Below are 14,722 nucleotides of genomic sequence, written 5' to 3'. Positions count from 1 at the left end.
CCGTTTTCATCAAATTGTATTTACCCTTTGGTTAAAAACTCAAATTCTGCTTTAATATTAATCCAAAATATTTATTTTCATACATTGTAAAAAGATTATTATTATAAAAACCATACTTGATAACATTATTCTATTGTTATAGATGGCTAAAACAAAAACCATAAAAATGTTATTGCTTGAAAAAAATATATATATATAATAGATAATAAAATATAAACATCTCTATAAACTTATTTTATTTAATTTTACTTGTTGCATCAGTTATTGTTTTAAGTACCAAGATAAATAAAACTAAAACTGGAGAACTATATAGACATATTTAAAAATAAAAAAACTTTAAAATTAAAAATTAAAATTTACAGAAAAAAAGCTTATTATCAATACTGTAATCGTGCTAAGATAACACTCCTTAAACTGTTTTTTTTTTCTTTAGGTTGATATTATAATTATGTTTTTATAAGCTAATTTAATCATAAATAAAAGCTATATCTGATAAAACTAAAATACTTTGTTAGTCAGTGCTTAGTTTAGTTTACTTACTATAAATAAAGAGAACTTTAACAGATCTTAATGATTATTGTGATTGTTAAAATATGCATCATACCTTCAAAAACACAAGAGAAATTAATAAAACCCACAATAATTTCTGCAGTAAGTAAAACTAGTTCGTATGTATACCACAAGCGAACCTCCTTTTTCTTTAACTTCTTTTTTTTTCTGTTAGAAGTATGATTTGCTTTCAGACAAACTGAATAAAACCGGTTTAAACTGAAAAGCATGATTTTGTGATTGACTCTGTGGGTTGTTTCAGTGCAAACTCAGACTAAACTACTCTGAAGAAGACTAAACATACTGCGTTATCAGTGTGTTTGGGTCTGAACTCACATGATATCACATCACTGTACCGCTTCAATGCGTTATACGGCCTTCAAGTAAACTCAGTTCTGAAGTGGAGTGAGATTTGATGGAAGAGGATGAAGAGAAACGCTGTGTTCTTTATAATAATGAATCCTTCATGTGTTTGTGCAGTTCTCTCACATGATCAAGCTCTACCAGACTCTGGGTCCAGAGAAGTTCCCGCTCAACGAGCAAAGCTTCTTCCCCGACCACACGCAGATGGTGAGTCTCTGCATTCAGCTGTTAATACTTCACTCTCAGTTCATCTGAGATCAGGATGAGTTTGTTTCTTAGTTTGGTTTGTTGATATGTTTTGTTGAATTGGTGTATTGGATATGTGTGCTCTGCAGTGAATGGGTGCCGTCAGAATGAAAAAACATCACAATAATCCACAAGTAATCCACAGCACTCCAGTCCATCAGTTAACATCTGGAGAAGACAAAAGCTGAAACACATCCAGCATTAAGACGCTTTTAACTCATAATCCATAATAACACTTCCTCCAGTGAAAAAGTGTTCTGGTCTGAATCAGGAGAGAAATCTGCACAAGTGTATAAGTCTTGTTATGTGCCCAAACATGCAGCGTTTTTCTTTTGAAAGACTGAAGCTGTTCGGTTTGATTTTTGATTGCTGAATGAATGTCATGTTTTTGTTGTTTTCATTTTTAGGAATCAGAAAACATGCTTAATTCGTTTAAATCATGATACTTCTGCAATTTATTAACAGTTTATCAACATATATACTTTTTTGGTTGGTTTTTTTTTTTCTAATTTTGCATTTTTTTCTATTTAAATTTTCTTGTATTTAATTTTTTTTCTTGAGTTTGTTTTAATGGTTAAATGAAATCATAATAATCAAAACGCACGTCTAATTAATTGAAATCATCCAAACTTACGCAATTTAACAAAAAAAATTTAGAAAATTATATTTTATCAAATCCATTTTATTCTTTCCCAAATTCTGTTTTCTGGGGTCCGTTATTGAAGGATAAATTAAATCTTAATAATCAAACAGCATGTCTAATATATTGCAATTTAGCACTGTTTACAGTCCAGAACAGCTCTAAACAAATATGTGACTGGATTTTGATGCAAGAGACAACAGGAGATGCACTTCTGGACTTATTATGAATTATGGATTCTATGATATTTTAGTTAAAAACATCTTAATGCTGGATGTGTTTCATCTTTTGTCTTCTCCAGATGTTAACTGATGGACTGGAGTGCTGTGGATTATTGTGATGTTTTTATCAGCTCTCATTCTGACGGCACCCATTCACTGCAGAGCATCCATTGCTGAGACACTGATGCAGTGCTACATTTCTACAAACCTGATGAAGAAACAAACTCATCCTGATCTCTGATGAACACATTCACATCAAATGTTCATTTTTCCCAGAATAATAATGACAAGAGAGTCACAGAGCCGTTTTCACAATGTTTATTATAAAAATATAAAACAAAGAAATTAAAAATCGAATCGAATCGATTGAAAAATGGTCTTCTGTCTCACACACACACACGAGCGTTCAGTGTCTTCGGTGAGAGTCAGACGGGATGTTTGTGTTACAGACAGAATATGTACATGTTATATAAACAGGAGCCGGAGGCTGAGACTCCAGCGCAGGAATGGAGCAGAAATCAACAAGAGTTTAGTGTCAGAAAGCACTGATCTGATCCCCGATCTGACCCTCCCGTCACAAACGCTGTTCAGACACACAGATGTAGAAAAGACGTGATCGAAACTACCGTTTATAATCTTCGCTTTAAAGTAATACAAAAATACTAAATCACAATTTCATAGCTTATATCATGAACAGCAAGAAGGAAAAGAATAATTTCTCTGTGTTTGTGCCGGAGCGAGCTGAGCGATTCGGCACGATCATAAATAGATACTGAACAGTATAAATCTGGCACACGCACATATACAATAGCAGGTATCATACTGATGAAATCATGTTTAAAAAGCAGTACATCACTATAAAAGAGCAGGGTTTATTGCGTTCATAAATTACTTTATATTTAATCTGGTTAATGCGGACGGCTCCGTGTGCTCCGTGATGAACACCACCAGCCCAAAGCTTCTGAACGGCAAGAGTTTTAATGTTTTTTAAAGAAGTCTCTTTGCTCACCAAGCTTGCATTTATTTGATCCAAAATACTTCAAAAGCAGTAAAATTGTAAAATATTTTTACTGTTAAAATAGCTGCTTTCTATTTGAATATATAATAAAATTTAATTTATTTCTGTGATGTGCAGCTGTATTTTCAGCATCATTACTCCAGTCTTCAGTGTCACATGATCTTCAGAAATCATTCTAATATGATGATTTGTTGCTCAAGAATTTTTTTTTTATTATTATTAATATTTAAAACAGCTGAGTGCATTTTTTCAGCATTCTTTGATGAATAGAAAGATCCAAAGATCAGCATTTATCTGAAATAAAAAGCTTTTGTAATATTATACAGTATTATTCAAAAACTTGGAGTTATAGAAATTAATACTTTTATTTAGCAAGGATGCTTTAAATTGATCAAAAGTGACGATAAAGACAAAAAAAATGCTTTACTTCAAAAAAAAAAAAAAAAAATGATTTGTATTCTTCAAAGAAACATAATAATAATAAATGTTTTTTGAGCGGCAAATATTAGAATGATTTTTAAAAGATCATGTGACTGGAGTGATGATGATAAAAAAAATTCAGCTTTGAAATCAAAGGAATAAATTACAAATTAATATATATTTACATAGAAACCAGTTATTTTAAATAGTAAAAATATTTCAGAGCTGTATTGTTTTGGATCAAATAACGCAGAAGAGACTTCTTTAAAACGCAGTTCTGGTTCTGGAAGGTTTGTGTGGTGGTGCGGTGGTTTAAGGCCGGTTCTCAGGGGTCGGTGGTGTTGACGCTGAGCTTGTCGCGAGCGCTCATGCCTCGGTACCAGCTGCAGTAGCCCTCCTTCTGCTGGATGCAGGCGTAGTGACGCGACTGATAGCCGGGGAAGCCGAAGTGCGACAGCATGTCCGTCCACAGACACTCGTTCTTAGACGTGACGAAGCAGGGCAGAGAGTGGCACGGCTTGATCTGAGAACACACGATGCATGTAAATAATACAACTTTGACTAACAATACAATCATTCTTTTTACAATGACTTTTTTTTCCTCTTCTGGATTTCTGATGTTTACTGATGAGGCCGTGATATTACCCATGATCCCTCAGCACTCACCCTGCAGTTACAGCCCAGCTGATAGCGGTGGTTGATGCCCTTCTTCTGCGCCAGAGTCAGACGCTCCCATCGCTCGATGAAGTTACACAGACCCGTGTACAGCTTCCCGTCGTGAACACGACCTGCACACGCCACACACAGCAGGCACAAGCAGCTCAGCTTTATTTGTAGCACTAGACAACAATACATTGTGCAATTTTTCTTTAATGCCAAAAATCATTAGGATATTAAGTATATTTCCTACCGTAAATACAGTACAGGTCAAAAGTTTGGAACATTACTATTTTTAATGTTTTTGAAAGAAGTTTCTTCTGCTCATCAAGCCTGCATTTATTTGATCAAAAATACAGAAAAAAATGTAATATTGTGATATATTATTACAATTTAAGATAATTGTTTTTAAATTTTATTATACTTTAAATTATCATTTATTTCTGTGATGCAAAGCTGAATTTTTAGGATCATTTATCACATGATCCTTTAGAAATCATTCTAATATGATGATTCCATTATCAAAGTTGGAAACAGTTCGCCTGCTTAATGATTTCTTCAGGACATGTGATACTTTTTTAGGATACTTTGATGAATAAAAAGTAAAAAAAAAAAAGAAGCTATGTTTTTAAAATATAAATATTTTGTAATAAAGTACACTACTGGTCAGTAATTTGGGGTAAGTAATTTTTTTTCTTTCTTTTTTTTTTTTTTAATAAAATCATACTTTTATTCAGCAAGGATGTGTTAAATTGATAACAAGTGATAGTAAAGAAAAATATATTATTAGAATATATATTATTAGAAATATTTTTTTTTATTTTTGAATAAATGCAGTTCTTTTTTAACCTTTTATTCATCAAATATATTAGACAGCAGAACTGGTTTTCCAACACTCATAATAAATCAGAATATTAGAATGATTTCTAAATGATCATGTGATAGACTGGATGTTACATGTGACACTGAAGGCTGGAGTAATGATGCTGAAATTCAGCTTTGCATCACAGAATAAATTATTTTTTTTAAAGTATATTCAAATAGAAAACTATTATTATAAATTGTAATAATATTTCACAATATTACTGTTTTTTCTGTATTTTTTGATCAAATAATGCAGGCTTGATGAGCAGAAGAGACTTCTTTTCAAAACATTAAAAATAGTAATGTTTCCAAACTTTTGACCTGTACTGTATATCAAACTTAATTTTTGATGTAGTAAATATGCATTGCTAAGAACTTCATTGAACAACTTTAAAGATGATTTTCTCAATATTTAGATTTTTTTGCTCCCTCAGATTCCTGATTTTCCAAATATTGTCCTCCTAACAAACCACACATCAATGTTTTTGTGGTCCGGAGTCACAAATCGAGCCCTTCTTTCATCGGTGTCTCTGTGGGTCGCGCGGTTCACTTTAGCCGTAGCGCTCTATATTTAACCGTTTGTGTCTGATGAGCTCCGGCGGAACAGGTGCGTGTCACACGCTTCACATGACCTCCGTCACACAGATGAAACACTGAGGGACAAACGCCTGTTTCTGCATACACACCCTTTAATGAGCCACGATTCAGCCCTCGTGACTATAACTAAAAAATAATATCATAAAAAGATAATATAATAAAATGATTCAAATATTTATAATATAAGAAAATATGAAAAATCTTATTATATATGTATATATTTACATTTAGCAGACACTTTTAATTCAAAGAACGACTTTTACAAATGAGGACAAAGTAAGCTATTACAGATGAGGACATATCTATAGATTATATATTATCTAATATATATTATATTTATTTATTTATATATATGTATTTATTTATTTATTTATAATTATTTAATTAATGTTTATTTATATATTATATATAATATAAAAAACAATGGATGATTTAAAAAATACTGTTTTAATATTATATATAAATTTACATTATTTATATTTATAAATATATAAAAAACAATGGATGATTTAAAAAATACTGTTTTAATATTATATATAAATTTACATTATTTATATTTTAGTAATAGATATATCTATCTATATATATATATATATATATATATATATATTTATTTTTTTATTTAGTTATTTATTTTTTAAATTACCTTTTTAATATTAGTTTATATATATCTTATTTTTATATTTATAAATATAACAAAAAAAAGAAAAAACATGGATGGTTTAAAAAAATCCCTTTTTAATATTATGTATTATTTTTTAATATTAATTTTTATAATGAACTGTATTTTCTGAATTTAAATATTAACACGTTTTATAAAAATGTGTATATATATTTTATGTAAAATATATTTTAATATATTAATAAATATGAAATATCTATATTTATAAATTTATAATGCATACTTAATATTAAATATAAATAATAGAATTTATATAATTTTTGTTATATAGATGTATATAATACAATATATGTTATACATTTGAATATATATAGTTTTATATATTTTTTTTATTTTTTTGTAGTTGTGTATTATTTACTTCTTTAATTTGTAGTATATATAGTTTCATATACTTTTTTATCGTTGTGTAATACAGACTTCTTTAATTTGTAGTATCTGTACACATTAAAATAATTTAATTTTTATTTTATTTGTAGTTTATTTACATTTTTATAAAGTTATTTTATATCTATTTTGTTTTTTATATGTTCTTTTTATTTATTATTTATTTATTATCTTTTTATATTTTATTTATACTAGCAATTACACACACACACATATATATATATATATATATAAATATATAATATGCATGTAATAATAAATAGATTTATGATGTGATTTGCTGTGTATCTTGAGTAATATCTGGGTGCTGTTGACGACTGTAATGTTGGTCAAATATTAACGCTCTGTTAATGAGCAGCAGCGTGTGACAGGCTGTTAGTCCCATGATGCACTGCTGTGAGAGGCCTCGGGTGAAGCTCGATGATGATGATGAAGGTCTGTCTCTCACCTGTGATCAGATACTGGTATTTGTTGATGTCCAGCTTGACTCCGCACATGCTCTCGGAGTCGTGTGTGTAGATGTACTGCACGTGCTGGATCTTCTCGAAGCCCTTGTACATCTGCAGCAGACAAAACACACACACTGAGGAATCATGGGATGCGTGTTTAGTCTACGGCTGGTTTCATTAACATTCATTAAACTGACCTTCATCTGTTTGACGGTGTAGCGCAGGGTGCCAAACGGACCGTCGTTCATCAGCTTCTTCCCCACTATTTTAGCTCTTTTTGATTTGATAAATGCAAGAAGAGAACATAGGTTCATTAGGTTCACAACACACACACAAAACAATCCCAGAATGCATTGCAACAAGTGGAATTAAACATCCACGCTGCGTTAATCACACACAAATTTTTATGAATCAATCCCAGAATGCATTGCAACAAGTGGAATTAAACATCCACACTGCTCAGAACTGGAGAAATGCATAACAAATGTGCTTTTTTTATAATTTAATTTAATATAATTTGTTTTTAATAATGTTATTGTATTTAAAAAATATGTTTTTTTTTTTTTTTTTTTTTTAATTTTTTATTTTTTTTTATTTATTTTTTTGTATTTTTTGATTTTTTTTATGTGTTTTGTTTTTATGATATTTATTTATTGGAAATATTTATAATATAATATAATCATAAAAAATAATTTCAAATAAAAACACAATGTATGATCAAATTAATTTTATTTTTTAATATTCAATTTTCCATATATTTTACATGTATTTTCTGAAATTAAATATATAAACTTTATTTAATAAACTGATATCATGCTTTTGTTTTATTTTGAATAAAATATCAAATCTATATTATTAGTATTTTTACATATTTAAAAACATTTAAAAAAATTTATTTTAGTTTGAGCTATTTTAGCGCTTCAATTTAAAATAAATGATAGTTATGGTTAGAAATTATGACAAGCTGAAATAATTTTTTTTAAATATATAATATTTATATTTAATGTAAAAAGTTAATATAAAAGGTTTTTATTATATAATAAAATAAGTGTATATTTATATATATTTATGCATTTAGTAGACGCTTTTATCCAAACAGTGCATTCAGGCTAACATTTTTTTTTTCTACCTAATAAATAAATAAATATATATATATAGCAGGATTTCCCCTCTGTGTGTGCTGCTGATGTTTGGACAGAAGCTGGTGTCGTGAGGAACTAGTTTGCTTCCTCAGAGACGCAGCAGAATGAGGTCGTGTCAATACGAGCAGCCTCTTTCCCATAATCCCCTGCGGCGCTTCCCATCGGTAACCCGATCCAGCCGAACGAACGGCGCGCGCGTCACCTGCTTATCTTCCTCTGCTGGAATTTCCTTCCCAGAATTCTGTGAGGCTCACATTCCTCAAGAAGCTCTTTCTATTCACCTGATGATGCTCTTTCACACACATCAGACCCAAACACAATCTCTCTCATACCAGTTATTACTCTGTACTACTGAAAAGCATTCTTATTTGCCATAGTAACTAAATAATATTTCATTGAAAATTAAATAAAATTTAAATAAAAAAAATTTAGAGTTTTATTTCAACTTGTTGCAAAGGAAACACTTCTCAATATCTCTTAGTTTTGCAATTTTATGTAATTAAATAACTAAATCTGACATAATAATAAATATAAATTATACATATATTTAAAAAAAACTAATAAAAATGACAGAAAAATTCAAAAAACTAAATTAACTAAACTTTAGCTAAAATTAAAATTAAAAACTAATCCAAAATATTAATTTAAAGCGTTAAAAAAAATAAAAAAAATAAAAATAGTAATAGAAATGATTAAAAACTAATCCAAAATATTAATCTAAAGCGTTAAAAAATAATAATAAAAAAAATCAAAATAGTAATAGAAATAATAAAAACTATCCAAAATTATAAACTAATCCAAAATATTAATCTAAAGTTTCTAAAGCACTGAAAATAATAAAAATTATAAATAATAATGATTATAATTTAATGTGATTATTTTTAATGAAAATATTAAAAATAAAAATTGTTTTTATTGATAAAGAATATATTAAAATTTAGTTGTTGTTGTTATTGATTTGTATTTTTTATAGTTTTTGATGTTATTGTATTTTATTACATTATTAAAGATTGTATCTTTTTATATTTTTTTATTGATTTATTGGAGATAAGTGAACATGAACTAACTTGTGTTTTTATGATCTAACGTTAAGAAAGATTAATAAATACTGCAGCAGACGTGTTGCTCATTGTTAGGTGATGATGCATAAAGCGTTTTTACTGTAAATAACAACAGAACTGACGTCTCAGTGCAGCGCTCCGGTCTTCATGTTTCTCGGTGGCTGACAGGTTCGACCCTGAGGTTCAAAGGTCGTGTGAGTGTGTGTGGAGCTGCGCTCTGATTGGCTGTGAGCCGCTCTTCTGGAAGTCTCAGTGTTTCTGTAACCCAATTCCAAACTCAGAGTTACTGTACCCTGCGTGTGGCCTCCATCCGGCCCTCGCGGCTATATTTAAGAGCGTAACCCCCCACAAGCCCCGTGAATCATAGATGAAAGCCCAGAGCCGGCTCATGCATATTCATCAAGCGCACTGAGACTGACTTACATTTCAGAAAGTAGGTGGATCTGAGAGGAGAAATCCTCCTCTGCAGAGAGTGATTCATCGATTAGACCTCGTTCTGCTCTGAGAAACTGCTGAAAATACTACCGGCTGCTCCTTAACAACTTCACAAAACACTGAGATTGTTGTTACACTACACCAAAAATGACCAGCCTACATAAAACTTATACATTTCTCATTGTGCTATATGTGACCCTGGAGCACAAAACCAGACATAAGGGTCAGTTTTTGCAAATTGAGATTTATGCATCATCTGAAATCATCTGAATAAATACTGGAGCAACTTGATGGATGTGGTTTTTAGGAGGACAATATTTGTCTGAAACACCTAAGTATTGAAATCTGGAATCTGAGGGAGCAAAAAATCTAAATATTGAGAAAATCATTTTTAAATATTTTCAAATGAAGTTCTTAGCAATGCATATTACAATCAAAAATTAGTTTGTTGATATATTTACAGTAGGAAATTTACCAAATATCTTCATGGAACATGATCTTTACTTATATATCCTAATGATTTTTTGGCATAAAAGAGAAATGTATAATTGTGACTCCATACAATGTATTGTTGTCTATTGATACAAATATATCTGTGCTACTGATGACTGCTTCTGTGCTGCAGGGACACATGTTATTATCAAAGTCTTCGACTGAATCATTTTGTCAACTTATTTTCTTTCCATCAGCACAGGTTTTATATTATTTATTTTGTACATTTGAGTTTTTGAGTGAAGTTTTTTTTTTCTTTAGTATTGCCGTCTGCGCCGATAGCCTCGTGGTAAATTAGTGTCAAAATAATCTGCAAATAATGCTTTTTTCACTCAGAAAGCAAGTATTACCCAAAATTATCCACAAATATTGTCAAAATAATCCACAAATAATGTTTTGTTTTCTATAAATAATGATTTCTTTTCTTCAATAAAATGAATGTTTTTTATGAATTATTTATGAATATTGATATTTTTTTTTTCTATATAAGAAGTAATATTTTGCCAAAATTATCCACAATATTTTATTTTTCTCTGTATGTGAATACTGGCAAAATTTACTTTTCCTGCTTTCTTCACTCTCAAAATTAGCAACATAAAACAAAAAAAACGACTTTTTCCAAAATTGTCCACAAATAATTTTTTTTTTGCACTCAAAAACTGTTTTTTTTTTTGTATTATTTATAAATAATGTTTTGCTTCCAACCCTCCCTGAATGATGGCAAATTCTTATAAGTAAATATGCTTTCTGCACATCAAAAAAAAAAATTATTCTGGCCTTATTTTGCCAAAATAATCCACAAATAATGTTTTTTTTTTTGCAGTTTTTTTTTTTTTTTTTTTTTTTTTAAAATTATTTTGAAATATTTTGAAAATAATTTATTTTTTTTTTTTTTTGCACTCAAAAACTGATTTTTTTTGTCAAATTTATCTACAGATATTATGAAAATAATCCACAAATAATGTTTTTTTTTTTTTCATTCAGAAACTGATTATTGGCTGAATTGATCCAGAAATAGTGCTTTTTTTAACTCAAAACCTGTTTTGAGGCTCCTCACCCCATCTCCACGTCAGATGGGAACCAGAGCTCCGCTGGCGGGATATTATCCTCCAGAGGCCAAAGTGTAGGGCAAAACACTAATCTGGATCTTGAAAGGCCTTTAGTGCGCTGCTCCGGAGTGAATAGAGTGCTTCAGTTGCCTTCAAAAGCGCTGCCAGCTGGGGCTACAAGCAGATCGGCGCCGCTAAACTCATCCTGCGCTGCGACGGTGATAATGCAGCCGGAAGCACATGTTTACTGTGCGGATGTGAGGCTTTCTCACAGTTTTTACATGTTGTTTTGCACATAAGTGAAAGCGTACAGCAGCACAGATCATGCAGAGCGATGTTATTTAATGGATGTTTGAATAAATCTAGTTTATATTACTAGTTATATAATTAAAACGTGGCTATAAAATGCCTTTTATTTTAATGTTAATTATTAAATTAGCTTGATTTAATTTATTGATTGATTATTATAGCAAGAATCCCTTTCTGTTTCAGCTTTTAGCTGAATGAACACTTTAATTTCGGTTTTAAACATTTATATATCAACAACGAATTGGAGAAGAAACATAATTATATCATGAAAAAGTATAAAAATAATTTAAATGTTTGTATACAACTCAGGTTTTATTTGACGGTTTATTATTAATTATATGTAATTAATTAATTGATTATTAAATAAGCATCACTTTTAGTTTTTGGCTAATGAAAACTTTAAGTTTTGGTGAAAATACACAGAAACTTCAGCATCTATAAATTTACAGTTTTGGATGAAATTAGCTCATTTCATAGCTAGAAGCATATTTAGTTATTTTACCGTATATATTTGAATATCGATTAATACACTTAACTTAGTCCGTTTTTGGCTAAATGAATGATAAAAATATATGTAAGAATTTCTGTGCATCATTAATGGGGCACAATGTAGGATCATATGTCTGTGTTCTACTCTCTGTTACCCAGCAGCCATCAGTCCATCTGATGCCCCTCGAAATATGTTACACATGGCAGCAGAAAGCAATGTATTGCTGGAGGAAGTCTGGCGAGCGGCCAGCGATTCAGACACGCTCACAATAGCTGCAGTCTTTGCCTTTCATACAGCATGGATACCAGCACAAAGCCAAAGTCACATTTTATGGGACATCTCAATATCTAAGTGTTTATCCACAAACACATCATCAGTATGCGAGTCATACGTGGCCTCTTAACCAGACGCTCCGGCTCGGGTTTCCGCGCTCATGAAGCGGGATTTTGTGGGTGTCACTGTAGCGTGAGAGGCGTTAAATGCACTCGCTCCGAGACGGCGCGCTAATGTCAACAACACCAAACCCCTCGCACATCTTCACGCAGATAACGTGTGGGAGATGATTGACAGCTGATTAATGACGCCGACTCAGAAGGAAAGTCATTTCAGAGATGCAGCGAGTTGATGAACGATGATCAAACATTAACGTGAAATACTGAATTTCAGTATTGTGATTTCAAGCTGACGAATGTTTTCAGGACCACCGCGCACCCAGATCTGAGCAGAACCACCAGGATTATTAATTACTTTTATAAAGCGGATAGTTCCGGTCCTTGATTCTGATTGGCTGAGCTGCGTTCGACGCTGTTGTAAATAACTCTACAATGTAACATACACCTTTGTTTACTTCTGTGTGTTGCTCGGCAACCACTTTGTTCCAAACACAACTGATTCTGAGGAACTACTTTGTTTGGTGGAAGAATACTGTTTTTATAAATATCATTACACTTTATTTGCTCTGTTTTATTTTGTGAAACCTTACTATGTATATGGAATAACCAGTTTATAAAAGCAATAATCCCCGTGAAGCCGTGGTTTACAGTGAATTGATAACAGCTTGATAACATCTTGGGGTTTACTGCCTTAGTGTTCCTGTGGCTCAGTGGTAGAGCATTGCATTAGCAGCGCAAAAGGTTGTGGGTTCGATTCCCAGGGGAACACATGGTAGGTAAAAAATAAAATGTATAGCCTGAATGCATTGTAAGTCGCTTTGGATAAAAGCATCTGCTAAATGCATAAATGTAATGTTAATCTACTATATTTTGAAATGGCTTCATTTTTATTGTTTTTTGAAGTGGCTTTATTTTTATTTTTTGTTTGCGTTAATTTTATGAGAATTTTTTGTTTGTATTGTTTTGGGAGAATTTTTTAGCCAATCAGAATCCATCAGACTTTAAAGCACGCACTCTTTATAGAGTGCTTATAATAAACAAAACCTTATCGTTCATTGGTGTGGATGCAAATATATTTATCATAAGACATATAGTTATCGTTCTCAAAATAAACGCTTTCACTTGAAGTGCATACTGCAATCATGTAGAGTACGTAACTGCAGTGCGCGCTTAAAATAGACTATACCTGTTATTTGTATATTTTCTTTTTAACTTTAGTTCAAGTTTTAGTAATTTTGTCGCAGCGTCTCGCTCCACCTGCCTTCGTTTAACTCCTAAACCGAACGACTCTTCACTAGGAAGATCTACTCAGAGGAAAACTCTCCTGTTTATTTATTTACTATAATATAGAAGAGAAAAGGTGTGGTGTGGAATGATCATGATAATCTTTTAGCGTTCAGCGTTCTCGCGCGTTTGTTGTCATGGATACCGCGGACTCTTTCTTCGCGAACTTTCGCGTTTGAGTGAAAGCGCGCAGTGACGCACTTGACTTCTGGTTGTTTCTATTTGACGGACTGTTCATGTGAAGAAAACAAACGGGAACGCTAACGAGCGAACGGTCGCTTATGTTGAGAACCGTTACATAATGCACGAACCATACTGTCATCAAACGCATGCATTACGAATAAGTCATGCTTAAGAACTGTAATCGCTCAAACACACACACACAAACACACGCGTTTCTTACCGATGTCGGAGTGGCAGTACGCGTCCTGTGGATGAGACATCGCACACGAACACGCGTCTGACGCTTGGTACATCAGACAGACGAGAGAGAACAGCAGGAACGCTAGCACTAAACAAGACTTCATTCTGAAGTGAACGCAGGCTAAACACTGCTGTCAGTCTGGACGCGAAGCACATATAGTGCGCCATTGGGCGCGTCACTGGCGAGCGCTGCAGCCGCGGACCAATCACAGCGCGCGCCGATTAACATTACAGGCGCATGACGTAATGGAAGTGACCTCATAATGATGTTTTTTCGCCTCTGTTTTGAGGTTCGCTCTACGAGGCTCGGATCGAGGCGGAAAATCGAGGCTTTGTGGAAAGAGCGCATGGATATCATGTTATTACACTGTGGCTTTAGAGGTATACTCATCAAAACCAACCCTCCCCAAAAATCTCAGTGACTCAGATTCAGTGAATGACTTCAGGTCTCTCTCATCCGCAGTGCAAGTTTCTTTGTTATTATTAGTATGGAAAGGAAAATATTAGCAGTAAAGGAACACAAACGGGAATCATGGTATTGTGTAGAAACTATAA

At 32.0% G+C, this 14,722-nt stretch overlaps 1 protein-coding gene across 1 annotated transcript; it reads right to left on the bottom strand.

Moving 5' to 3' along the window:
• Positions 1-3,603: 3,603 nt before the first annotated feature.
• Positions 3,604-14,348, bottom strand: LOC109077276 (metalloproteinase inhibitor 3-like). Its single transcript, XM_042721539.1, has 6 exons — positions 14,148-14,348; positions 11,948-11,951; positions 7,288-7,366; positions 7,090-7,201; positions 4,124-4,245; positions 3,604-3,980 (listed from the first exon to the last, which is right to left on the bottom strand). The coding sequence occupies exons 1-6, from the start codon at positions 14,269-14,271 to the stop codon at positions 3,783-3,785; spliced, it is 639 nt and encodes a 212-aa protein (XP_042577473.1). The 5' UTR covers positions 14,272-14,348; the 3' UTR covers positions 3,604-3,782.
• Between the last annotated feature and the right edge of the window lie 374 nt (positions 14,349-14,722).

The sequence above is a fragment of the Cyprinus carpio genome, chromosome B4 (genome assembly GCF_018340385.1).
Source record: "Cyprinus carpio isolate SPL01 chromosome B4, ASM1834038v1, whole genome shotgun sequence".
Taxonomy (NCBI): domain Eukaryota; kingdom Metazoa; phylum Chordata; class Actinopteri; order Cypriniformes; family Cyprinidae; genus Cyprinus; species Cyprinus carpio.
This window is presented reverse-complemented; position numbering and strand designations above follow the sequence as displayed.

Coding starts and splice junctions, on each gene's coding strand:
- LOC109077276 (XM_042721539.1), bottom strand. CDS start 14,271: ATGAAGTCTTGTTTAGTGCTAGCGTTCCTGCTGTTCTCTCTCGTCTGT. Junction 4,246..7,089: donor ATACCAGTATCTGATCACAG/GTGAGAGACAGA, acceptor TGGCGTGTGCAG/GTCGTGTTCACGACGGGAAG. Junction 3,981..4,123: donor AGCTGGGCTGTAACTGCAGG/GTGAGTGCTGAG, acceptor GTGTGTTCTCAG/ATCAAGCCGTGCCACTCTCT.